At 37.7% G+C, this 27,766-nt stretch overlaps 2 protein-coding genes across 4 annotated transcripts in view; one reads left to right on the top strand and one right to left on the bottom strand.

Moving 5' to 3' along the window:
• The window catches only part of LOC149615401 (mediator of RNA polymerase II transcription subunit 13-like), a 31,262-nt gene extending 6,847 nt beyond the window's left edge, over positions 1 to 24,415 (bottom strand). The window contains exons 1-12 of one of the 2 annotated variants that reach the window (XM_089856986.1): positions 24,188 to 24,415; positions 15,780 to 16,146; positions 7,286 to 7,457; positions 4,332 to 6,768; positions 4,120 to 4,231; positions 3,833 to 4,002; positions 3,177 to 3,757; positions 2,691 to 3,058; positions 1,868 to 2,614; positions 1,095 to 1,357; positions 555 to 1,014; positions 32 to 339 (exon numbers count right to left, since the gene is read on the bottom strand). In XM_089856986.1, the coding sequence (XP_089713112.1) occupies positions 32 to 339; positions 555 to 1,014; positions 1,095 to 1,357; positions 1,868 to 2,614; positions 2,691 to 3,058; positions 3,177 to 3,757; positions 3,833 to 4,002; positions 4,120 to 4,231; positions 4,332 to 6,768; positions 7,286 to 7,457; positions 15,780 to 16,146; positions 24,188 to 24,256 (6,054 nt within the window). In that variant the 5' untranslated portion in view covers positions 24,257 to 24,415. Of the gene's footprint in view, positions 1 to 31; positions 340 to 554; positions 1,015 to 1,094; positions 1,358 to 1,867; positions 2,615 to 2,690; positions 3,059 to 3,176; positions 3,758 to 3,832; positions 4,012 to 4,119; positions 4,232 to 4,331; positions 6,769 to 7,285; positions 7,458 to 15,779; positions 16,147 to 24,187 lie in introns of both variants that reach the window. The other variant, XM_089856985.1, reaches the window with a different exon arrangement.
• Positions 24,416 to 24,748: 333 nt separating this feature from the next.
• The window catches only part of LOC149615396 (protein hobbit-like), a 57,143-nt gene continuing 54,125 nt past the window's right edge, over positions 24,749 to 27,766 (top strand). The window contains exons 1-4 of one of the 2 annotated variants that reach the window (XM_089857401.1): positions 24,749 to 24,959; positions 27,249 to 27,369; positions 27,442 to 27,491; positions 27,562 to 27,706. In XM_089857401.1, the coding sequence (XP_089713527.1) occupies positions 24,883 to 24,959; positions 27,249 to 27,369; positions 27,442 to 27,491; positions 27,562 to 27,706 (393 nt within the window). In that variant the 5' untranslated portion in view covers positions 24,749 to 24,882. The remainder of the gene's footprint in view (positions 24,960 to 27,248; positions 27,370 to 27,441; positions 27,492 to 27,561; positions 27,707 to 27,766) is intronic. The other variant, XM_089857400.1, reaches the window with a different exon arrangement.

Here is a 27,766-nt window from a genome sequence, read left to right as displayed (position 1 = left end):
TGTCCCTAATGATAAGAACATTGTAACATACCTGAACGTGAATGTTATTCAAAATATGTTCTGGTAGAAACTTGAGCATGTACAAATAACATCTCATTAGACCAATGGTACTTAGACGGTACATTTCGGGACTCATGTTATTATAGGAAAATGGTTCCACAATGTAGATTATTAGAGCTGGTAGGTTTTGTTCGTCGTCTTGTTCCGGTTCGTGAGTTGTACCACCGCCACTCGAACCACCTCCGCCGCCTCCTCCTTGAGATCCCGATGACCCTGCCCCTGTTGGGGTTCCGCCCGAACTTGAATGATTGGCGTTGTCTTGCTGAGAGTCTGAATGAGCTAGAAAGTAATTAACTATGTTTAATTAAGACTATATAACAATTAAGAGAAAGAACGGTAGTAATCAGCGTCTGAAAATTAAATTAATTACAAGTATCGTCATATTTACCTCCCTCTGATTGCAATAAGATTGGGTAGAAAATAAGAATGGACTGGTTATTATAGTTAATTAATTAACTACTTTGAAGTATGTCTTAAAAATCAAATAGACTGACCTCCATCCGAAGATTTTTGCGACATATCCTTGTCCTGTTGACTTTCGGGTGTGGAAGGTGGCATGGGTGACGCGGCTGGTTTCTCGGGTGGTTTCATTTGGGCGGGTGGATCCATTAAGGATTTGTCGAATGTTTGTTGCGCCAAGAACGGTACCAATAAATGTCGGCAAACTTGCGCGTACAGTTTCAACTTAGACGCGACGGGTCCGTTCCCAATATTGTTAAACCATTCGTCGACGGCTTCATTGGCCACTTTTCGATAGGTGTTTTTACCAACCCTTAGGATACCATCGCGTATTTTCTTAACCGGGCAGTGACGTCCTAATCTACTGACTTCGTAGATACTGGACAGTTCTTTAAAATACGTTCGTAAGCGACTCAAGACAAAGTCATTATCGGGCGCGACTACTACGTACGCGATGTCGCGAGACATCGGGTAAGGTTCCAGTAATAACTTGTCCTATAACACACGAAGTAGAACGAACCTTGTAGACACCCCCAACAAGAAGTAAAGGATGGTACAATTTTTGGGTGACTTACCCAGAATTTCAAAGCAAAGGGTGAAATGCCTAACCAATCTTTCTCGTAACCGACTAGTAATGAAGGAATGGGTTGAGGTTCGCATTGATCATCGGTACCCCTTCCGGCTAATCTATGGAATTGCCGCCATGTTAGGGGTCCCGAAACAGTGTAGGTCACTTCCCATAACATTTGAGTACGTTTCTTATGAACCGCTTCTTGTAGTAAAGGTTGTAAGGATCTTAATAGGTTAACTGTCTCGTGGTTGCTTTCTGGTGGTTTAGCTGAAATGGTTTATTGTATTGTCCCAAATTTAGCCAAAGATCTTTCAGAAACGCAACGACAATCGCGGGTTAACTTATTGGGGCCCGTTATTTACATAAAGGTTATACTATAAACATATCTTAAAGGGTACACTATAAACGCGTCTTAAAGGGTACACTATAAACCCGTCTTAAAGGGTACACTATAAACACGTCTTAAAGGGTACACTATAAACGCGTCTTAAAGGGTACACTATAAACCCGTCTTAAAGGGTACACTATAAACACGTCTTAAAGGGTACACTATAAACGCGTCTTAAAGGGTACACTATAAACGCGTCTTAAAGGGTACACTATAAACGCGTCTTAAAGGGTACACTATAAACGCGTCTTAAAGGGTACACTATAAACCCGTCTTAAAGGGTACACTATAAACCCGTCTTAAAGGGTACACTATAAACACGTCTTAAAGAGTACACTATAAACATATCTTAAAGAGTACACTATAAACATATCTTAAAGAGTACTTACCAACGATAAAAGGCCACTTGTGTAAACTGGAAGACTTGAGGCCTTCATCCAACTTTCCATTAGCTCCCATGTTATCCAGCATTTGTCTGCCCGTTTCCAGGGCTAAAAAGCACATTTCTCCGAAATCGGACGCTTCTAGAGCGTTGTACTGAGTCGGTGGCGTATCCAAATTGTGCAATGTGACCGCTTTGTGATAAACCGAACAAGTACTGAACAGAGTCGAACACTGAGACCGAATTAAATCCAACAAATGATGCGGTAATGATTCCAGTAAACCGCGAGCGTCCTTCGCGTTGTTACCGCTGTTGTTATTATTATTAAAACCGAGCGCGTCTGATAAAGTTGTCGGTGGTGGTGGTGGTAGCGCCTTCCGTTTATCAACCATTAGCAAACGTCTAGTTCTATCAGGAGGTTCGTAGGCGACGCCGGTTATTTCAACCTCGTCTTCGTAAAACAACCCGGACCGATGGCTATAATGTCTATTGACAACCGCGCTAAAACCGCACGTACATTTGTACTGTAATTCCTCCGAACCGTCCGGTAATAAAAAGTTGGGCAAATAAAGTCCGTAATCCGCACCTTTTATGTTCATATTGCATACGCATATCGTACAACCGGCAAAATTGTGATCCTTATATAAATTCATCATAGTATCCGATAAAACTAAGTTCGTCACTAAACTATGAGACTCGGTTATACCGCCCCCGTTTCCACTCGTCATCATCATGTGTTGATGATGAGCATGACCTTAATTGCCATTTATATTTTAAGTAAGTCTTACTTACCAAATGGATGGATAGAAAGTGTAGTTAAGAGTACTTACCTTGAGGATTGGCGTGAGGATGATGGACGTGTTGTTGTTGCGCCAAATGGGAAGGATGCATTTGTGCCGGATGGTGAGATTGTAATTGGTGGGGATGTTGCTGTTGTAATTGTTGCTGCAAATGGTGAGGAGGACCCATTGGAGGAGGTGGAGGACCAAGATGATGAGGGCCATCCGGTCCCATGGAATGGAGAGGGTGTTTAGGGAGGCAAGGACCATTATGGTTTTGTTGCTGTTGCATTTCGTAGTTCATGGCCATAGCGGCGCGTTGATCCATCGTGTCCATCATTGATGGATGGGCGCCGGGATAACCAGGAGGCATCATACCACGTTGGTCAGGATCTGGACCACCCATCATCATAGGGTGGCTGCAAAACATATCCAACGTTTTGGGTTCATTAAAAGCATTCCCCAGAAAACCAAGTGACACTTCCCAACGCGATAAGCCTGGCAATATTTTGAACAAGAACTTAAGATAAAACTCACCCTGGATGTTGAGGAGCTCCAGGATGTTGATGGGGATGATGATGTCTTTCCATCATCAAGGCGGGATGTCCTAGCGGGGGTGGTAGCCCTCCAGGTCCCATGGCGTGTCCCGGATGGTGTAACTGATGATGCGGATGTTGTTGAGGATGCATCATATGCGCGTGAGGATGTCCGTGAGGATGCTGTTGATGCAAATGCATATGATGTTGATGTTGCGCCAATTGTTGCTGCTGTTGTTGCATGTGAGGACCTCCCCCCGCGTGGGGACCATGCATCGGGACCATATTGCCACCGGAGGATAAACTGTTGATTAGATTTAAATTGCCGGGTGTCGCTGAGACGGAACTAACTGTAGAAGGCACGGAGGAATTATTGGCGGCGAACGATTGTTGCTGGTTTTGTTGCGAATTTTGGGCCGCCACTTGCTGTTGCTGATTTTGGGTCCATGATGGTTTATATACGCTTTCACCGGGGAACGTAATAGGTGGTAAGCTCGCGCTTGGTAAACTAGTCAAGGCGGAATAACGCGATGAACTGACGAATTTCAGTTGAATTGGAACTTTGTAAACGTAGGACCAGTCCTTAAAACATTAATGGGGATTGTATGAGGAGGATATATTGGGTCATTTCGCGTTTGTACTCGATTTAAAACTTACAGCATCCATTCCTGGACTTCCGCAGTTAATATAACCATCAATTTTATCTCTTCCTAGAATTCCTTCACCAGCTTCGAGAGCCGCGATGTCCGAGAGCGTCAACGGTCCAGAAGGCGACTGAACAGCGTTGTGCTCCAAAGAAGGCGGAGTTGGAAACATTCGAGTCAACTCTGCAGCCCCTTGAACAACGCAGGGAAAAAGGGTGAGTTCATTTTGGAACTAGCGCGATCTTTTAGAAGAAGTTGGGGTCGGGAATTGGGGTGTCTAAAATCAAATGGACAACTGACCTAGTATACCAGCGGTACAAGAGTTTGAGCTTGTTTTAGTCGTTTTGGTAACTGGCGCGTCATCAGATGTACCGGTTAGTTTAACAGAACTAGGAGTTGATGGGGGTTGAAACTGCAACGCGAACACAATCATAAGATATAACATAACAACCCTTGATTACCCAATGAATCTTTCCCCTGATTACCCAATGGATCTTTCAATGATTACTCACATTATCATCGCTGTTATCATCAGATGACGTATCAAAAATGCAATCCAAGTCCCTGTCAGTCACTAGCAAATCCTTTTCCCTTGTAAAACTTGACGCTTGATTCGTGGACGTCGCCGGGGACGTCACGGATGTTTGGTCATTTAAAAATAGTTGTTTAGGGGTGGCTTCCTTCGACGATGGTAAAACACCTCCGTTTGGTGTCGCGGGGTCAGGGGTTAAAGGTATAGACGGATCTTTCGCACCATTTTTCGTCTCTTCATCTTTGACCACGCTGTCATTACGGATTCTAAAAGTTGCTCCCGATGTTGGGGGCGCGTCCTCGTCAAATTCGTCATTAAATTCGTAAGGATCTTTCGGAGGTGACGGTTGACTATCTTCCGATTGCGAATTTAAATCCCGACTGTACATTTCGGCGGAATACGGGTTGCTAAAACCGCTTGGCAGTATCGTTCCAATACGTTGCCTTTTACGGTTACCGCTAGATTCCCAAGTATTAACCAGTAAAGAACTGTAATCGTACAGCAAACCATTCCGTAAGTCTTCCTCGTCGGTTTCTTCGTTGACGACCGCCGGAAGAGTCGGTGGTCGCTTAAGTCCTTGTAGAGATACGAGTGGTTTAACCCCGACTCCGTTGGTGTTGTTGTTGTTGTTATTGTTGGGAAATGGTGAGGCGACCGAAGTTGAGATAGCGTTTCCATTCGAGTTCGGTGCCTGACTTGAAGGGGCCGCCACCGCGGTTGTCAAGATGGCGGAGTTGGACGCGTCCTCCGATTGCGTTGTTGAAGGCGGTTGCCAAACGGAGGGTGAGTTCTCCGCCTTGCAATCGGCCATTAGGTTAGAACCGGGTTGTTGGTGTTGATAAGGTGACATAATCTGATCAGGTTTTTCCGTTTTAATAACGATGGGTTGATTGGAATTAGGGTCCGTCACTGACATTGGGCTTTGCGTTATAACGTTAGCGCTATTCTGTTCCTGAGATTCTGTTTTGACATTATCATCCTCTTGGGACAAAATGGGAGGGTGCGGGGACAGCGTTGGCATGGCCGGCTCCGAAGTGGATCCTCCGCTATTTTCCATGGATTGAAATCCGGGTGTCGCTGGATGCGGTGATTCCATATTACCGTGAGAATTAGCGTTCGATGTTTGCAAAGTGGGCAAACTAGACGAGGGCGTAGGGACCCGTAAAGAGGGTAAAACCGCGGAAACGGGACCCCCAGATCCTTGTTTCAAATTAAATTGGAATGAAGTAGTTGAGTTTGAATTCTGTCCAGAACCGTTACCACCACTACCACCGCCACCACCATTGTTCGTATTGGAAGAAATATCTCGCGATGAATTCTGGGAATTATTATCGATTCCCGTCAAACAATCCAAAACGGGGCTTCGTCTATGAAAAGGGGTCATGCCCTTTAACCTGGACGACGTTTTTTCGTTCGATTTCTCGCTTAATTTCTCAGTTTTAATTTTATTGGTGGTTCCCGTCGCGTTACTCGAAGCATTCGTTGTAGTCAAACTCGCGTTCTGTTTAGCGTGTTCGTTCGAACTGTTTTTGTTGCAGCCACTTCCGGGGCTCGAACTACTACCCTTTGTCTTTATTTTGCACCGAAAACAATTACAACTCGCGCGCGCCGATGGGTCCTGAAACTCCCAATGTCCGATGGCGTCCTCGGGACTGGCTTCGGGGGTTAAAGGTTGATTCGAAACGGTACTATCTTGCCATATATTGTTTTTCGCGTGCAATACCGCGTGGCTTTCGCTATTCGGTGTCCATTGGCACTGCTTAGCGGGGAGATTATTTAGATTAGGGTCCGTTGTTAAGTTACCGGTCAGTTGGTTTCGAAGCGCCGAACCCATGGGTTGACCGGGACCGTATCGTTGCGCGTGAGGCCGATTGACACCACCGACGCAACAACCGGGGTCCGACGGAGAAATGGGCGGGGTTAGGACACCACCCGCACCTCCCCGCGATTGACCAACGGCTAGGAGTCCATTCGGTACCGACGGTAATCCCGCACCACCCCGGCATACATCTTCCTCCGTTTCAATTACATGGACGTAGCTTGATGGATAACGTAATTTTGCACCGGCTACAAAGACTTCAACTACTCGCGGTACCTGACTATCATCTCCCAAATAATCTTTACCAGTCGTAACTTCCTGTACTGGTAAAGGATAAAATTGCCTCCACTCGTTTAACAATCTTTGAACCGCCGGGTCATTATCCTTGTAGCTTTGACCAGTTAGAGTTCCGGCCAATCCGTAAGGACTCAATATAACTTTGACCCCCGTCGAATTAGCGGCGCTGTGTCCACCTTGGGCCGACAATAAATTCTGCCTGGTCAGTTTATAAACGGTCGGATGATGTCGAACGTCAACGCTGGCGCAAATTGTACTTTCACCGTGAATGAAGAAGTTTAGCGAAAACGTCAGCTGAGCGCTACAAATTAGACATACGCTAATTTGATTAGTTCCGGGGGAAAACATACATAACCAGAAGGGGATAATAGAAGAAGTATGACACTCTGTATCCTCTTAAATAATTAACACGATTCTTCCCAGGAGAGGGAATTACCCTTTTTGAACATTTGCTCTCCCGCTCATCAAACTTAATTAAGATTGGTATCGCACCTTGGGGTGAATTCTATAACTGTTTGATATTTACTAAATCCTCAGCAATCAACCCACAAACCTCCCTCGTCTTGACTTGGGACAAAAATTAACACACAAGCGCATGCGCCTTGCCAAATAGTTAAGGGCTAATAGATAAGTAACGATGAGGTGGAACTATAACTATTTATTCGGTTTTAGTAACCTTGCGCAATTTAAATGTAAAATAATGTTACAATTATAGTTATACCCATCACGCTTTGTGGTATGTTACACTTATCCCGAAGAGAAGTAATTATATACTTCTGATATAACTTAGACCCGTGATAACATAAGGAATTTCTTACCTTCTAGGTTTATCCGACTTTTCTTTTGGTTCCGTGAACCATTTCCCTAGTCGTGTATAACCTTTTGCTAGTAAACATCGTTCGATCAAGTTATGCAAGGCTTTGAATAACAATCCCCGACATTCGTAAGATAAACCGTGTTCCCAAGAACCACTCGGTTCATCCGGATCACCTGCAATTTTATAATAATAAGGGTATGTAAATACATTCACCGTGTCACTCCTTAACATAACGCAATGACCCCCAAACTCTACCCTCAAAAATCACCACGTGCTATTGTAAAATACTAAGCGATACATTATAGTCAACCGTCAACTAACAACTTAGTAATGCCGCCATATCATATTTTGCTATTACTTTTAATTCATCATAATCAAATTAATTAACGGCCTTGACGTACTATACGCAAGTACGTAAATAAATATTTATTTATTTATTTATACTACGGTACCGCTACAGGTACTGACTTTGTTGAAGGGGGGATGAATACGCGATGAAACTTGCAAACCCACCCACCAAAAGTGGGTCACTGAAATTTGATATAATCTAGGTGAAACTTACACTTAGGTACATGTACAAATTGTGGGGGTATTTTTTCTTTTTGTAACTTTATATGACTAAAACCCTTAAATATGTTACATTTTATTTATAATATATTTCAAACTACAAAACACTTAGAGAGAGACAGAGAAAAAAATCACGAGTATTTATTTCACGTGATTTAATAATTAAACCCCAGATTTCACGCGACTCGTTTAAATCTCGTAACGTGAAATAATTAAAATATAAATAATTTCAAGTTGAAATAATGTCGTTCATAAAAACCATTCAACGTTCCTTTTATAAACGAAACCAAACAAAATTTCCATCAAGGAGTTTTGTTAAATGACTTTAAAACCGGAAAAATCCATTTAATAGAGCTTTACACTTTCCTCCCCAAGCCCCAACCCCTTTAGCATTTTGACCTTTTGAATGGCGGGAAGCTTATTGCCTTGGAAACGGCTCTACAATCCCCCCCTCTCTATCTCTCCATTCCCTTCTCTCAGCATCTTCCACTGGAAAATCCGCTAGACCCCAATGCGTGACCAAAAGGTACAGTACTGTCAGGAAAAGGTCACGTGGCTTTGCGCGCGCCCTTAGAAAACGGCGGGAAAATATATATATATATATATAGAGGTTAGCTTCTGAGCCTGAGGAAAGGATAAAAGGCGGGAAATAAAACGGTAGCGCGCGCGTTAGGAGATCATTTGAGATGAGAAAGAGAGAGCGCGCGCGCCCGGAGAAAAAGGAAGCTCAAGAGGAGAAGGCTATTAGCATTTCCGAGGGGTCGGATACTCGCCTATAAAATTAGCAACATTAGTTTAAAAACGTTTAAATATGTGTATGTTTTTAAACAAATATAGTTAAACGGTGTCCCTTGAGTCAAAATGGAGATAGACTCAAAATCGTTCAAAGAACACTGCACCCTTTTCAAAAACACCCTGTATAGTCTTATAATATTGTTAAGTTCAATTTTATTTATTTATTTATTTATCTAGGAGATATAGCTAGTATATCGTTTTTAAATCGGTTTATAAATAAAATACAAGTTAAAGTTAAAATAAAACACAACAATGACCGCCAAAGATTGCAATTCAAGCTCCCCGGTACCCCGGGGCAAATAAATGGCGGGAGAGTTGTAAGTTTTATTGGCGCCAAGCGGAAGGTAGCGGGACGATTTCCCGCCAAATCATATTAGTTTTTTTTTTTTTCAAGCGCGAGACTCTTACATCTCGAGAGAGAGAGGAGAAAGAGGAGAGTCACGTGGTTTAGTGGAGACATAGTTTTGAATAGCTTCAACCAGAGCCTGAATAAATTAGGAAAATGAGTTAGGGGACCATTCATAAAGATTTATTACAAAAAATTATTTTTCTTCCGACTGTTTTATTTTTGCCTCATTAGAGATAATATTGATTGGGAGATTTTAGACCGGCTGCAAGTAAAAGAGAGTAAAATATCTGTGACGTCATTATGACGCTGACGTCTAGCTAGAAGTAGCGTAGCTGCCGGTTGGTTTCAGGGTTGTCGGGTTACACGCAGTTATCGGCGACAAATCCACTTAAAAGCCAACCGATAAATCCTAATGGTTTAGGGGTTGGGGGGGGGGGGGGTTCATGCTCCATTGGATCGACTGTACTCTTTAGGCCACGCCCACCTCTGTTTTCCACCACCATCCATAAGCCTTCGCTTTCGGGACCGAGGCTGCTTGGAGATTTCGATCCCCGAAGTGGTAACGGGAATGGGGACAGGGACAGGGATGTAGCAAGCCAAGCTCCGAAGGAAGGGGGGAGAGTGAGACAGAGACAGAGAGAACGTATCCTACCAAAGATTAATTACTTGTCCAAAGAGAAATCTCTCTCTGCTGAAACGTTCGTCTCAATTACTAGGTTCAATTCGGGGTAATGTGTACACGCGCAAATTATAACAGTTGCTTTTAAAGCAAGTAGTAGTAAGTAACTGATGGATGAATTCAACATGAATTTAATTTAATAGCAGGCGGATTTGTTTTGATATCTGATACCAGATAAGTACAGGGTGTTTCTGATAAGTCTTGCATTAATTAAAGAGTTTCGGTATTGTATTAATTGAAATTAACTAATAGACAAAAGCGTTGTCAGTTGTCATTTGTGACGTGTGCAATTGAGCAACAGACTGAATTAAGTTTGTAGAATTCTGTAATTCTGTTCAGTATTTATCATTCAGTTCCAATAATATAATAACAAAGTACTGGCAACCCTGTCCTTGAAGCGCATGCGCTGTTAAAGTCAATAAACTGGGCTAATTGGGGGTGGAAATTAATTTATCTAACCCCCTTTAGTACGTTATTACAACACTGACTGTTTATTTGCAAATCCATATTTATATCCGACCCCTCTTAAACTGAAAATCTCGTGAGTTGGAGCGCGTGCGAGAGCTATATCTATATTTTAAAACAACCTTAGAAAGCTTTAGCGGGAATGGATTTACAATGGGGGATTATTCAAGACTTCCAAGATTGGAATTTGCGTATAGCTGTAGATAGTCGGTAGAGAATAGATCAATAGGTGGGGCGGTTCAACACCCGTCCGATTTATGTTACGTACGTTACGCTTCTCCTATGCTGCTATAGAGCTCTCTCTCCTAGATCCCGCCAAATTAGATTTGGCGGGAAAGGGACCCGCGCTTTTAGAATCACTCCGCTCTAAAGGAGCTTGTGGGAATTTATAAAGTCGGATTGCGGCCTAAATTTGACATTTGTAACAACCTCCTTTTCAGATTGGGTTCAAATATTAAATACACACTTTACTGTTTAAATTGTTTAACGTTTTGTTAAATTTAGCATTTAGTAAATAAATAAATGAAATTAACAAAAATATAAATAGACTTTGGTGTGTAGCGGGGTAAACAGTTCTACAGGGGCCATAGAAAATACATGAATTATAATGGGTTTGCCCCTGCATGGTGACTTTCCCGCTGAACCGACAAAATTTCAACTATAGCCAAAATCATATTATTAATTAAATTAAATGACAATAAATTATACTTATAAAATAATTAATACTTTACTTTAAGTAATTTAATAGCTTAATAATTTAACTCGAAAATATTATTAAACCCAGTAAAACCTGTCTATAGTAATGGACAGTGTGCAAATACTTGTGTTGTCAGGCATTTTTGACGTGTAATATCAATTGTCTACAACAACAACATACTGAATTAAGCTTCTATTTAATTCTGTGTTCTTATTCAATGATCATAAATCAGTGTTCAAACCTGAATGAATACGGAAGATACATATATAATAACAAATTACAAATTACAAATTACTAACAACACTGTCCCTGAAGCGCATGCGCAGTTCAAGTTAAGAAATAAGGGGGGGGGGACAAATTAATTTCGTAGCCCCTCCCCCCTTTAGCACGCGCTATTTATTCCGCGTTTAACTTTGAATAGATTCTGTAATTCTTTCATACGCCAGCTAAATTATTTCCGACGTTTAACAACAAGTTCTTCCTTTATGAACTGACCCCCCTTGGTTAGTGTGTGTTAACCCGCGTTTCCGGCACGAGGCGGGAAGAAGGTTATGGGTTTTGCTTGGAGCATCATTGCGGAACACTTCTCTTAATATCATTCTCCTCTTCATTCCCCCCGCCGTTGCCTCATTCCTCCTTTGTATCTACGGCGCACGCGCACCATTGCGATCTTCAGTAGTAGCTCGAGCTTTGGAGATATCTGGTGGCGGGAGAGTTGCGCGAGCTATGCTACGCTACGTCTATTTCCCGCCAACTTTGTGTTGTAAACACCGGTTTCGCTTGTTGTAGACCTCGCGTGTCAAGTAGGCGAGTTATAGTCTATCCCTGGGGGCCATCTATAAAGATACGAAGTTCCTAATCGTTTCCGTAAATGGTTTTACGGTATAACTCCGCGATCATAAGTAAATAATAAGATGCTATAAGTTAAAGTTAATAATTATAAAACAAGCTTTATTGTATGTAGATAGCGGTTGATAATTGCACACGTCTGGCAACACTTTTATCTATATTTAATCACTTAAATTCATTGATTAATTTAGGGATAATTATAATTATCTCAACAGTGTTAATCTATGCATTATAACCTCATCAAAAATCACCCCCCCCCTTAATAGTATGAAATAAACATGTAGTGGTATAACATCAATTTCACCTGTTTAACCTGTTAATAGGGCGCCAACCAAGGTCCGTTCCCATTTTTTGATACCGGCTTCCGGTATCGCTATCAGGTTAATCTGCCAGCCAGCCAGCTCTCACTAGAGCGCGTATTGAAAAAAGATTAAGCTCCTCTTCTTTCACCGCCAGAAATAAAAAAGAGGTACCCCGCCCCCCAAAATGCACTCCGATTTGTCGACACCGACATCTTAAGCTGACAGTATTGACCCGGAGGCGAGATAGGATTGACCATTGTTCGTGGTTAAGTTGACTTTTGACGTCGGAGCTCGAGCTACAACTTCCCCCCCCCCAAAGCTTCTTTGCGGGATCAATAAATGGAATGGATTCGCACGCTTTCTCCCTTCTCCCCCCTTTCTCTGTGCTTTTTCTTTCCCGCCAAAATAAAAAGAGCGCGCGCGCGGTCAAATCTCGCGCTATGCCACGCGGATCACCATCGTTTTTACGCGCCTTTTTTCTTTTTAAAGGGGTAATGAAGTGATTTAATTATTGTTATTAATATTATTATTTATATTTTTGTTAAATTGTATTTTAACAGTAACATTTACAGGGAGCCCAGCGGTCCCATAAAATCCTTTTTTAAACATGTCCTATAGTATCCTATAATTTCATTTAACGTTCTATATATGAAGTTTGTTTTCGTATAGTTTAGAATCAAATTGAAAGAACCAATTTAATTATCCCTTTACGAGAGTATCGTATACGAGGTAACAATATAACTTGACAGCGTTGCGTAAACTAATGAAAATAGGTCTATGTTATTGAGTGAGTGGAGGACGGTCCTTATGAAGGCAAGGCGAGAGAATCCGCTACTAAAAACCTTATTCTCAATTTGATCCCTGCTAGCGTGGATTGGATTTGTTGCGGTGTTTCAAGCTATACATACACTGCCCTTGGATATTTTTAGGGGGGTCATTCCTAAAGGATAATAAAAATTGAAATTTCCTTTGTACCACGTGATATCAGAATTGATTTTTCTTGGGTAGCCTCCAGGAGAAGTTACTGTAGTTTACGAATTTTTACGACTGTCTAACCTAATGACCTATTTTTCTTTTTTGAAAGTCTGTTTTTGCTAATGAATATTAAATTGAGCTGGATTAACTGGCTAATTATCTTACCAAGGTTTCCGGATAATTTATGTAGGTATTTGCGTTATTCGCAACCTTAGAAAGGGCTTGTTTACTACAATATATTTTAATTATAAACGGAGGTCAAATTTGCATAATATATTATAACTTGCTAATTGAGCTTAAAATTCTAATGAATTTTATTCATGGCCAAGTTTTTTTAAGTCATTTAAACGCCAGACAATTTTATCTAAGCACGTCTCGCGCCAAAACCATAATAACCACGTGTAAACGTAAAGAGCGCGTGAATTAGTAACAAAATATTCGCGAGATTTTATTTCCCGCCAAATGGCACGTGGAAATTCCCCCCCCCCCCCCAAATAATGGCACGTGCAAATTTAACCGACAATAATGGCACGTGGGAATTTATCGCCAATAATTCCACGTGGTAATTTCCCGCCAAATATAAAGTTTTTCCCGCCACGAGCTCAAAAAAATTTAAAAATTAAACAAAAATCATTTAAAAACGTCTCAGATTTAAAAGGACACTATTATTAAGGGGAAATAATAGAAATTTTTATACAGAAACGAACAAGCCACGCGAACTAAGGAACCAACCCTCTCTAGTAGCGAAGCGAAGCTAGTCTCAGAGACTCGAACCTAAATTCTCTTCCCTCTCAAGTAGAGAGAGTAGAGAGTAGGTATTTTCTTCTTATTCTGGCGTAGTCTGAGGTCTGAGAAAGGGAAGGGAAGGTCGACGTTCTCTTTAAGCCTGGTTTTCACTGCCGAAATTTTCACGGAACAGAAAAGAAAAATCCGCAAAATTTTGCGGAAAATTCCTTAAAAAGCGGTGGCAAAACGTTTTCACTTGTAATATGAAAGAGTGCGAGTTCGTGGAGACCAAGGCTTATCAGTTATGTTGAAAATGCACCAATAGCAACCTATCTATTTTCTTAGACTTATTTGTCTTTGTAAAAACGTTCAATTTTATCATATAAATAACGATTAAGCCAAATTTCTTTAGCAAATCGTTAACTATAAATTTTTAGACATTTAACTCGACAACAGAAGCGCCTTGAAAATAAAAAAATGGCGTCGAAAAAAAGCCTCGCGAGCTGACCAAAACCAAGCCTATGACGTCACGCATTCGTCGATTCCTATTGGCCACCGCTTTCCTTTCCGTAAAAATTTGCGGAAAAATAGAAAACCAGATCCGTGCTTGCCGCACAGAAAACGCGAAACTTTGCGGCAAGTTACCTCTAAAAAAACGGCGCGGAACGCGGTTTTTCCTGCGTTTTGGGCCAGTGAAAACCAGGCTTTAGTTCTCTAGCCAGCACCAATACCACCGTCGGCGGTGGCGGCGGGTTCAATTCCCCCTTGGGGCGTTGAACCCCCTGTACCGAACCGAAGCAGGCCGCTCTATGCCATCATCATCTTCGGATTCTCTAGGCTAGCCAAACTGAAACCCCCCCAAACAAGCAGCGTAAAAACATCCCATCCCGGGCGCCGCTTTATGCGAAAAATACCATTGATTCTTTTCCACGGTCTCTCCTCTCTCGTCTAAGGGGCTTAGAAGTTAGAAGAGTCTATCACGACGACGGTAACAATCAGTTAACAGATAAAGGGTTAACAGGGTTGCGACGAAATTTTTTATATTGAAAATCCAGGGCTGATTTTTAATTCTAGCTTATCCCTGACCAAATTTTGACAATATTTTATAACAGGGTTCATACAACTTTTGGAAAACCAATTTCCCTGACATTTCCAGGTTTTTCCCGTATATGGAGTATCCTATGGAGCAAATGTTGACGAAGGAGGGGGGGGGGCAAATAGGACTATTACACAATCAAAGGACATCCCCGTATCTCTAGTAGAACCAGAATTATGAGCCTCCAAAGTTGGGTGTAATGCTATTCCTATGGAGGGGGTATGTTCACGAACATTTTGCTTAATTACTTGGCCCCTGTTTGACCCAAATTTCCCTGAATTTTACTAAAAATTTAGGTTTTTGTCAACTATTTATTTCCCCAATTTTTTTAGGTTTTCCCTGTTTTTCAGGGTTTGTATGAACCCTGTTCAAGGTGTGTCCACTTCATGGTCACACCCTGGCCCATATTTACCATTCCTCGAAGCAATCAAATTATCATGGTTTGAAATACCAAACGAAACGAAGTCCCTGACCCTATCCCTAACTTTTTAAATCCCTGGCTTTAACTTATCCCCACATTTTCCAAATCCCCAAATAATTAAGCTATTTTATTAAATTACTTCAAGCAAAGTATTAATTATTTTAGGAATATATATATAATTTATTTATTTTAATATTTAATATATTATAATATAAAATAATTTTAGCTATAGTTGAAGTTTCGTATGTTCAGTGGGAAAGTCACCATGCAGGGGCAAACCCATTATAATTCTTCATGTATTTTCTATGGCCCCTGTAGAACTGTTTACCCCGCTACACACCAAAATGCAAGGAGAAACTAACCTTTAAAAAAAATATATTTTTCATTTAAATTAATTAAATACTAAATTTAAAGTTAAACAATTTAAGAACAGCTATGAAATTTGAAATATGTAATTTATTTTGATTGGCAACACTTTATATTTCCCAATTAAATCAAATTCCCTGACTTAATTCGAATTCTTAAAATTTCCCGATTTTTAAAAATAGATCTAATTAATTAGGAATTAACTTACCGGTCAGTTCCTGAGACACCAATCCGGATAGATCCGGTTCCTCGCCGTACCAAAATATCCATAGTTCTTTATTGTAATGTAACTGATTGTGAATTTCGGGTGGAGGTCCGAGTGTGCCCATGGGTCCTCCTCCCATGCCACCTCGTCCTGGCGCGTGATGAGGATGGGCCCCCGGATGGTGCGGGGGCCCGTGTCCTCCATCTTGACCTCCTCCTTGACCCCCGGCCCGACTGACCCTCCTCCAGACGCATATAATGTCCGAATTCAGACACTTGCTAAATGAGGACAGGACCGGGTCTTCCAGGGGCTCCGCGCGTAACACGCTCTCACAAGATAGACGACGCCATTTTATACCAGATAAGTCCGCCTAATTAAAACAAAACACCAATATATTAATTAAAAAGCCACAATCAAACAGTGGGGACAAAACTTTTAATTCATTATATAGGCCCAGGTGCTCTGTTTTAAATTCAACCAAATCGTAGTAGTTGCAAAAGCACTATATTATAGTTTGATAATAAATACGGTTATCAGACTTCGAATAGCATAGCTAAGTCCCGCCCGTAAAGGTTTGACAACTCAATCCGTAAAAATTCCATTCATAATTTTTAACTACGTTACAAAAACCAGCAATCACAACAAATTCTTGGCTTTAATAGCAGTCATTTATAAAAGCAGAAGCATTAAAGCCTTCAATCAAAATCTGTCAAAATAATTTTCCATGTAATAATAATAATAATAACCTTTACTAGAGCGTTCCCCTAAAGAACCCGGTTTATCCTGTATACTATACATACAACATTTCAAAACTGTTTCCCGCCTTTTTTCACGCGCCAAAACATTAAAAACTCCATGAAAAGTTGTATTTAAAAAAGGCGGGAAAGTAAAAGCCATTCTCGTGAGCGCGTGCCTATTTAGAAAAAAAGGCGGGAAAGTAAAGAAACAATTCTCGTGAGCACGTGGATGGCTATTTAGAAGAAAGGCGGGAAAATATTGAATACGGAATAATGTGATGGACCATCACGGGAGCACGTGGTTTTTTTCCTTTTCTTTTCTTTCATAAATGGCGGGAAATGGTAAAATAAACATAAGCTTGCTTGCGCTTTTGGCTTCTTATCAAAACGGGGTCTGAGTCAAGAGTTAAAAGCCGGCCTTAAGTTTTTTTGCTAAAAAACTATCAGATTCCAAACAAATATAAAACTCTCGTCAAGGTAGACTACTTTTCTCAAGATTTAACCTTTTAATACTTCTCAAAGTTTACAACAAAAATAATATAAAAGGGCTTTTAAAATTTACCAACTAATCCCACTCCTTTAAATAAATAAAAAATAATAAATGAATTTAACTTGGCAGTATTTACTTTATGTACGACCCCCCTTTCGTTTGGCTATTCTTTAAATTAAGAGAAACCGCGGGAAAAAGGCAAAACATTGCGGGAGAAAGGAAAGGAAAGGATAGGCGAGCGAGAGCGCGCGCGATTTCATTTCTCGAGCGGAGGTGGTTACCATAGAAACGGAGAAGAAAAAGAGGCGGGAACGAAAAAAAAGAGTATAGATGTTTTGGCGCGAGCTAACCGTAGTGCGCACCAAAATGTTATTTCTCAATTTTTAATGTTTTCCAAGCAAGGATTGGCTTGTACCCAAGAGGTCTTGATAGAATTTGGCACGGTAATCGCTCTAATTCGCCTTAAATCTATTAAGTTTATGAATCACCGTTTGTCTGCTGCGGTACTGTGTCATCTTCTCTTTAATTATAATCGAATTCTTAGAATTAATCAGGACTTTAGCCAAAAATTTAAACTCCTTATAGGAAAAATAGAGATTTTTTATTTAATCCGGAATTATTATAGGATTTTATAGGAGAAAAAAAGAATCAAGTGTTTTTATAGGAAAATATAGGAATAAAAATGCATGCTCATATATATAACACTATTTTGGCTTAAACTATATTATAGAAAAATCTCAAATAAATAAACATAAATAACAAATTGGGGATTTTACTTTGAATTAAATTCAGAGGAACTTAATTAAATTAAATGATATAATATAATTAAAAAATAATCCTGAGCACAAAATCCGCCTGATCAATTTCGGTCAAATCTAGTCCCAAATGTCATCTCTATTTTAAAAGAGCCATAACTAAATTTTAATTAAAATAAATTTGATAATACTAAACTATAAACGAAAACTAAGACCCCAAACTAAGCATCAAAAATATATAGGATATATTATAGTCTGACCTTTCATGAAATTATAGCATAATAATAATATAGGACAGGTTCAAAAATAATATAGGATTTTATAGGACCTCCACTGGGCTCCCTGAATTAATAAATAAATAAATTTCAAACTATCTATGAATATGAAATCTCAAACTAAATTGAATTTTAAAATAATTCGGATATGAATAAAAAACAATTCACTTTATTTTGATTTTCCATTTCACCCTCCCTTTAAAACAATTAGGTGTATGTGTCGATCTAGTAGCAGACGACACATTTTTGATAAAACTAAGCGTTGTTATAAAACAAACATTGAAATAAACAAGCAGCCTAAAACACTTGCGATTCTATGCTAGTATATGAAAATGTGTTATAGCATTCCGAATATGGAGAACTGGTTTGTTTTTACTGTACAATATATGTGATGTTATATAGTTGTATAGTGTAGTGTACGAGTCTCTTACCACACAACACACACACTTTGAAGCTCGCAACTATTGATGTCGTTGACCTAATAGCTACCTGATCAGCCGTGCATGCATGCATTCTATAACCTACTACTACCTATACCTAACAAAATAAGCATGGCTTAGTTATTCGAAGACAGGATTGTATAAAACTACTATAATACTGTAGTTTTCCACACTAAAATGGTATAATTTAATTATGTAGGTATCTTTCAAATATAATTAACTATAAAATAGAGTATAGAAGGAAACCTACTACATTGTAGTAGAATAATACTGTAGTACAATACAGTGGTTTTCCGGATAAAATGGACTATAATGTAGGTATTTTTTCAATATAACTAATTAAATAAAATGGTATAGAAGGAAACCTACTACATTGTAGTACAATACAGTGGTTTTCCAGCTAAAATGGTATAATGTAGGTATTTTTCAAATATAATTAATTAAATAAAATAGTATAGGAGGAAACCTACTACATTGTAGTAGAATAATACTACAATACAGTGGTTTTCCGGATAAAATGGACTATGTAGGAATCTTTCAAATATAATTAAATAAAATAGTATAGGGGGAACCTACTACATTTATAGTAGAATAATACTACTATTCTAGTGTTAAATTCCAATTCAGTACCATTACCAATTGACCTCCAAAAAAAAATAATAAATAAATACTTGCAAAAATACATCGCGATAAATTATCAGCGACAAAGAATTGAAATTGAAAAACTTTCCATCCATTTGTAAAAAGGATACGCGACACGAGTATGTTATCCTTCAAACATTAATTGCGTTGAGTCCTTTTTATCTTAATCGGTTTCTTTTACATTTACATCGCTGATAAAGCAAAACATATCATCAATTCAACAAGTGCAATGAATTTTAAAATTCACTTAGGACAAATTCGCAAAATCGTGCTATTTAATTAATTTTTAAATAATATAGGCCTAGGTAGGCCTAAAATAAAATTATTAAAAAATTGAGTGCGCGTGATTTTGAAATAAGGCGCCAATATTTCACGTGCTATAAACATATAAAAGCACGAGATAATAAATAATAAAATAAAATTCACGTGCTTATTTTAAATAAAGCAATTGCAAATGGTATTCACGTGCAATGGAAAATAATAATAATAAAAAAAATAATGTGGAAATTTCACGCGCCAAATTTTATACTGTCATCAAATCCCGCCAATTTCCAGGAATTTTTCTTTTAAATATATTAATAACATTTTAAACTTTATGAAGGATCCCCGTATCAAAAAAAAATATATAAAACAGCTACCGCAGCGCCCCGATCGTGATACAATCTCAAGACGAAAAAAATAAAAAGGCTTAAAGAACTCTAAAAATCATCCTATCGAATTACCAGAATACAGTATACTTTATTACGCCTTGAAATTACAATACAGGCCCGGTTAAAATCAACGTGTAGAATTCCGCCTTAACGCGGTTTTGTACTATTGTAATTTAAGGGTGAAACGAGATTATAAGGGGCCAAGGGAAAAACCGGTATGCGAGCCGGGTTTCGACTTCAAATGGAGTAATGGCAAAGCTCCTCCCATCGCTTTATTAAGCTCAATCGGAAAATATCATGGTGAGCTACTACGCCGCCGTTATTAGACCGACCGAAGTAGAAAGGAGAGCAAAAATGCATCTGCTCTCAAAAAAAAAAATACCTTGATTTCACCTTGCCGGAAGGCCATACATAAAAGCGGTTATTTTGATGTCAAACAGTAGTAACTCCTTAAAGTTGGTTGATCATTTGATAGGGAGTAAATAGGGCTATAACATACTCAAAGGACATCCTCGTATCTCTTATAGAACCAGAGTTAAATGGTGTCCTGTAAATAAGCCCATTTTAAGGCTTTGGAGAGGACGTTAATTAATATTTTGCTTAATTACTCGGGCCCTGATTGTTGTAACCCCAAGTTTTTAGTATCGTTGGAAAGCTAAGAATTAGGGCTATAACATACTCAAAGTATTTCAATATATCTCTTATAGAACCAGAGTTAAATGGTGTCCTGTAAATAATACCAAGTTAACGCTAAGGAGAGGACGTTAATTAACATTTTGCTTAATTACTCGGGCCCTGATTGTTGTACCCCATATTATTTAGTATCGTTGGAAAGCTAAGAAATGGGGCTATAATATATTCAAAGGACATCACTGTATATCTAATAGAACCAGAGTTATAAGCCTTCAAACTAATGTAAATACGTTATGGAATACAAAGTCATGAATTTCCCCTATTTCCTTAAACATACCATAACCGAAAAACCAACCACATATCGACTTCATATCGATTCAACCCACGCGCTACGATTTGCGTGTCAACTTCTACTAAAACTAATATTAACAAATTACATTCAACACGCATGCGCCACGCCGCCAGCTGTATCGCCGCTAATCTACGCATAACCATAACAAACTATCCACAAGGTTTCCTAGAAATCAATTCCTACTCTTAAATCTCTAACAAATTCGGTAGTTACAACGTTATTGCCGTCAAAAAGGCGATACAAAAATAATTATATGAAAAGCAATTGAAAATGTTTCTTTGTGAAAGACCCCCCTCGTGCCGGTGGCTATGATCTTACAAGTACGTTTCTCTCTCACGTAAATCGGGTCGGGAAAGATTATTCTACCACTACATTAGAACCATACGTCACTGACCACGTCATAAATAAAGAGGGGGGTCGTGCCTACGTTTTCCATTGCAAAAAAAATTGCCAATTAAAAAAAATTCCACTGCCAAAAATTTAATTTTAAGAAAATTGATATTTTATTATTATTATAACGGAATTGAATTGAATTGAATTGAATTATTAAATATTTAAAACAAAAATTTTAACGTGGTATTATTATAAACTTTAAAAATAATTTAGAAAAAAAATTAAACCGGCTGATATTTAATTTTATTACTAAACTAAATTAAATAAATAAATATTTTTAAAGTTTAAAAATAATTAATTTTAACATTAAATACACTTTTAAACTACAAATTAGTACTTTCCTAGTAAAATTCTTTAGTACATAAGCAAAGGTTTTAGGGCGTTATAAACCGTTGGCATTTATTATGTTAATTTCGCTTGCAAGGTTGAATAAAAAAGGAGTGTCAGCGGAGCTTCCCTTTGTACCGCATTGAAAGCATTGATAAAATAATAAAGGTGTCATTACTCTATATGAAAAAGGTAATCATAAATAAATAATTAATTAGACTAAAGTTAATTATACTTAGAAGTTTAGAAAAATGGGAGGTTTTTTCTATATTCTTTTTAATAACTTCGTATTAACTGACTTCTGACAGGTGTTAGGTATATACGCTTAAAATACCTCTACATTGTTTTTGCCCCCCCCCCCCCGAAATTCAACTTTTATTTAAGAATTCCTGAAAGTTATGCTTCAGTAAATATGACTTAGTTTAACCCAAAAAAAAAAATTCCAAAACATGAATTAATTTATCTTCCATGAATATTTATTTACGTTATTTTCCCCTTTTATTATATATGACGTCATATTTGAAATTTATTTAAATATAATAGAGTCGTATTGAAAATAAAATTCATGGGAATTTAAAATTAATTCATTTCATTTTAGGAAGCTATTTAAGAAGGAAAATTAACATTTTTTGGTTAGAAATTAAATACGTTAAAAATTATATTTTTAATCACCCAATAATTAAAAATAATTTGTGACAGTTAGTTTAAGGGTATAGGGTACTATTTCCCCCCTATTTAAGAATTTACACTGCTATAATGGACAGTGGTCAATAATTAATTCATTAGGATCACAATTTAATAATTATAACACGGTTTTGGGGGAAAATTACTAAATTACAGAAAGATAAATATTATTGCTTTACAATATCTAAACCACCCTGTCTGAAATTCAATTGATACGAGGAAATTTTTCGACAGAAAAACCTCCATTTTTAAAAGATATATAAACATAATATTTGTCCTTAAGTTCTAGGTTTAGAAACAGTATTTGTTGTTTATGTTATTGGCCTGAGCTCAAAAGTCAATCGACTTTTACTTTTAAAGTACACAACACTTGAGTCACCCATAACTTAAAATAATTTAACCTAATTCTCTAGGCCTACTTCTACACGATTTCTAAATACAATACATCAATGTTATGTCCTTCTAAAATATTAATAATTTTTTAGCAAATCTTTCGTAATAGTTTTAACTAGTAAAATTTCAACGGATTTTTTTCGTTTTTTTTAACCTTGAATTTTGGGGGTGGGCCATAAAATATCAAACACGCAAAAATTGAAAACTAGTTAATATGAAATTAAGTTAACAAAGGTCAAATAAAATTTTCCTAACCTCAATTTAAATGAAATATAACGGAATTAATAAAAATATTATTATTTTAAAAATAAATTTGGGAAAAATCGGGGATTATTTAACGTATTATTTTGAGTTCTAAAGTACCCAATTGAACCGCGTAGTAAATGTTTCAATATTTGCAAAAAACTGAGTGATAAGGCAAAGATTCTTTATCTTATCTATGAAGAAAAGTGGTCTGAATACTTCTACATCATTCTTCATAAATGAGAGATATTACTATTAAGTATTTCTCATCAAAATTGATTGGAAATCAACCTGACTATTCAACTTATAACTTTATCAGTTTATTTAAAACCAATTTCAACCAAACGTTACTGTTAACTAAAACTATTACTGCTTCAGGGTTCGTACGAAATTTTTACATCCAAAATCCCTGACTTTTCCAGGTTATCCCTGACCAAATTTTCGCAATATCCCTGACCATTTTAAGGTGTTTACCAGAGCCCACTTCATCACACCTGGCTAATATTTAGCATTGCTCGAAGCATGGTTTGATATATCAAACGAAATCCCTGACATATCCCTGACTTTTTAGGAATTTTTTTTAAATCCCTGACTTATCCCTGACTTTTTCCCCTATTTTCCAAATCCCTGACTTATCCAGGTTTTCCAGGTTATCCAGGTTCCGTACGAACCCTGTGCCTGTATCTATTTTAAAATCTACATTTATACTTTTCTCAAAACATGCTCCTGTAGGGTCAGATATTATTTTACAACTTATCGCTCGGTATAGTTTAGGGTTATATTAAAAGATTAACATTTAGTTAAATAGTCAGATCAATTAAGGAAATGGACAAATATTATGATACTTCAGAATCGCACACACGACACGGAGGGACGTTAACGTTTTTCTAACTAACCAAGGCCTAACGAAATGTCCTCGTAACATTGGAAGGAAGGCACGTTAATTAAGTACGACTTAACACTCGGTTTTGAGTTTAATTAGGTTACGATGGATAAAGAATAAATGAGCTACGGGAAACGACTGTGGTTTAGGCTTAGGTGTAAATGAGTATTACGGACATTAGGCTAAATTACTAAATAACTGGATGGATAGTATGGATTTCAAATTGAAACCGGGATTACGCGATCTAGTTTGTAATAATTGTAGCTAAGCCTAGTTTAGCATGACGGCCCGCAAAAAGCGTTATACAAACGAATAAAAGAAGAAAAAGAGGGGGGTTAGCAACGTATTGGCCGTATTTACGCTAGCATAAAAGCCGCGATATTAAGGGGGGGACGGCACAAATCGGAGCCTAGGCCTAATGTACGGATTGTACCTCAAAAGATAGTTTCCCCGACCGACAGAGCACCGAGAGAGAGAGAAAAAATTGAATTTTTGGCCGTAAAAGTGGACTTACCAAGGCGAAAAAATTAGTATGGCAATCCTCTAGGCTAGCGCCATTTGTAACAAAATTGGGATGCGTCATGGTGATTCCATGATCTTTATTTAGTCCAAATGGACCCGAATTTCAACACTCTTACATTGTTTTAAAATCCATTGATTAGCGCGAACTCTTTTCCCGCAGATCGGGTAAGATGGCGACCCGTTATGGCGATTTCGGATCGTCGTTAAGTAGGCACTTAACCTGATTGGACAAAATTTACCACGTGTCAAAACTGCCAATGCTCCCTCCCCGTCTTACACCTCCTCACCACCACCCCCTAAATACGAGCGAGTTTGGGCAAGCCGGACTGCCAGTCCAATGTTTTCCCCCTCTCTGTCGTCTGCTATCAAAACCGCGATTATAATATCCAACCCTAACTCTTCTCTAGAAATAACTATATTTAAGATAGATGTTATATTTATTTAGTTTTAAGCCTAATTTAAAGAATAAATTTTAATTTAAAATAGTTTACGTAAAGCCTTAAAATTTGGCCGTACGCGTCCCGGACTTTCATAGATTAGTTATCTCCACCACCCCCATATTCTAGAAAAAATAAAAATGGCGGCGGCCTATGTCGAGTTTATTGACTTTACTCCCGATAGTTTTGAAATGTTTTTAACTACATTTAACGTGATTTAGTTAATTTTAATTGCGGATTTAATAGGGAGATGTATTTAAATAGTATATTTTTCGCGCTACCCTTGTTAGGGTTAAGTTGTTTTGTAATCACTTGGTTTATTATCAGGTAAATCAGTTTTTTACCTTAAGCCTTGGCTTAATTCGTATAAAATGCAGTGGTGGGCAAATTCGCGAACTTCTGAAATGCTTGTCACTCTCACTCTGTGAATGATAATTCTATTAACTGACCCTTCTCACTCTCACTCGCAAACTGAGAGTGAAATCTCGGGAATTTGAAAATCTCACTCCGCGAGGGAAAGTGAGCGCGCGCTTCCGATTTCCTTCATTAGAAAAGAGTGAGAGAGTAGAGAAAATATTTGTTCACTCTTTATAGAAGAATGAGGATAACCTATTAATGTTATGACTCTCTCACTCAGTTTGAAAGGCTTTGAGCTAGGGATTTTTAGCGAGCGAGTGAAGTCTTGTTTTAACATGAAATGTTTACTGGGAAAATCTGGTTTAGGAAGTCTACTAGATGGAGGTGTTTGAGTAAGAAAGAATCTCTAACGAGGGAGTCGTCACTCAGCGTTATAGCGTATGACATGAGAAGCTTATTGTTGATTAAGATGATTTGAATGACTTTGTTTATTAAGATGATTTGAATGACCTTGTTTATTTAGATGATTTGAATGACCTTGTTTATTTAGATGATTTGAATGACCTTGTTTATTTAGATGATTTGAATGACCTGTTTATTTCGATGGCAATGATAATTTTAATTATTTTAATGACCTCGTTGATTTGAATTATCTTGTTGATTTAGATTATTTGAATGACTTCGTCGCTCTGAATGGCTTCATTGATTTGAATTTTTTGACTTTGTTGATTAAGGTTATTTGGATGGCAACAATGATTAGGATTATCGGTATGATTTTGCTGAATAGGGTTATTTGGATGGCAATAATGATTAGGATTATCGTGATGACTTTGTTGATATGGGATATTTGAACGACTGTTGATTGGGTTGAATTTGTTGATTTGGATTATTGGGTTGAAATTTTTGATTAGGATTATTGGGTTGAAATTGTAGATTCGGATTATAGGGTTGAAATTTTTGATTAGGATGATTTGAATGACTATGTAGATATTTGATTTGAATGACTATGCAGATATTTGATTTGAATGAGTACGGTGATTTGATTGCCAATTGTGATTTGAATAGGTCATTTGAATGACAACTGTAATTCAAATCACGATTGTCATTCAAATGACCCATTCAAATCACGATTGTCATTCAAATGACCCATTCAAATCACGATTGTCATTCAAATGACCCATTCAAATCACGATTGTTATTCAAATGACCCATTCAAATCACCATTGTCATTCAAATGACCCATTCAAATCACCATTGTCATTCAAATGACCCATTCAAATCAAATATCTACATAGTCATTCAAATCAAATATCTACATAGTCATTCAAATCAAATATCTGCATAGTCATTCAAATCAAATATCTGCATAGTCATTCAAATCAAATATCTACATAGTCATTCAAAGTCATTTAAATCATCTTAATCAACAATATAATTAAAATAAACGAAGTAAATAAAAATAATTCATATCACCCCAGTCATCCAAATCACTTAAATAAGCTAACTCATAAGCTTTCTCATGTCGTACGCTATAACGCTAAGTGACGACTCCCTCGTTAGAGATTCTTTCTTACTCAATCTAGTAGATTTCCTAAACCAGATTATCCCAATTCCCAGTAAAAATTACATGTTAAAATAGGGACTACACTCGCTCGGCAAAAAATCACTTTCAAACTAATATAATTTTCATTCACTGAATGAGAGTGAGAGTGAGTGAAGTTCTCGAATTTTTTATATTTATAAGTCCTTAAGAGTGATTTCGTCTCAATTTATGAAAGTCACTCCCGACAATAGAAAGAGGCATTGGTGAAAGAAACCTTATCACTCTTTTGGAAAAACATTACTTCGCGAGAGTGAGATATTGTAATTCGCGTGTGTGAAACTCTCAAGCCACGAGTGCTAACAAGTCACTCATTCTTGTCTCACTCTTTCGGCGCGAGAGACTTCTTTAAGAGAGACGAAAAATCTTTCGCAATGCGAGTGACACTCGCGATTTGCCCACCACTGATAAAATGTATAATTTAGGCTTAAAACTCGCTTAAATGTGACTGAAAATTTATTTAAAATTTACTTAATGCTTATAACAATCTAAATTAGTTTAAAAACTAATTTTAATCGATGTTATTTTAATATTAAACTAGTTAAAAATATTTTTAGCGGGGTGCAAGACATTTTTAGCGACACTACCGCCATCTATCTTCGCGATAACGAAACAATTCAAAATTAACGCGTTTCAATTAAAATTAATTTTAATTGTAGGCTTGGATTTTGGTACCTTTCATGGTATTTGAAACGGTTCCGTGGAATTAACTTCAAAGTTAAAGTTGGTTTGTACAGTTTAAGACAAATATCCATCAATGACCCAAACCATGGATTTGTGGTAGCTATAAATATTTTTAATTATTTATTTTTTTTAATCGTAATTAAGTTTAATTAATACGCGATTAAATAGGAAATAAGCGGGGTATGGGTTTCTAGTTGCCTTTTGGCGTCAAAATGCAGGTTAATATTAAATATATTTAAATCATTAAAATAAAATAATTATAAGCTTATGAATATTTTTAAACTTAAGATCTTGGGTTACTTTATGTTTATCGGATATAAAATCGGAAATAATTTATCACCCATCGAATAAAGATGCAAATATTGCAGTTGCAACTGCAAAAACTCCTAAAACACCTTTTAAATTACCTCCATTAGTTTTAAGACTCTCTAAGGTATTGTTTTATAACAAGAATTAATTTAAAAAAAAATCGCGTTTAATTTAAAAATACTTT

Source organism: Phalangium opilio, unplaced genomic scaffold (genome assembly GCF_054372755.1).
Source record: "Phalangium opilio isolate 3A_F unplaced genomic scaffold, DU_Popi_V2 ptg000217l_1, whole genome shotgun sequence".
NCBI classification, from domain to species: domain Eukaryota; kingdom Metazoa; phylum Arthropoda; class Arachnida; order Opiliones; family Phalangiidae; genus Phalangium; species Phalangium opilio.
This window is presented reverse-complemented; position numbering and strand designations above follow the sequence as displayed.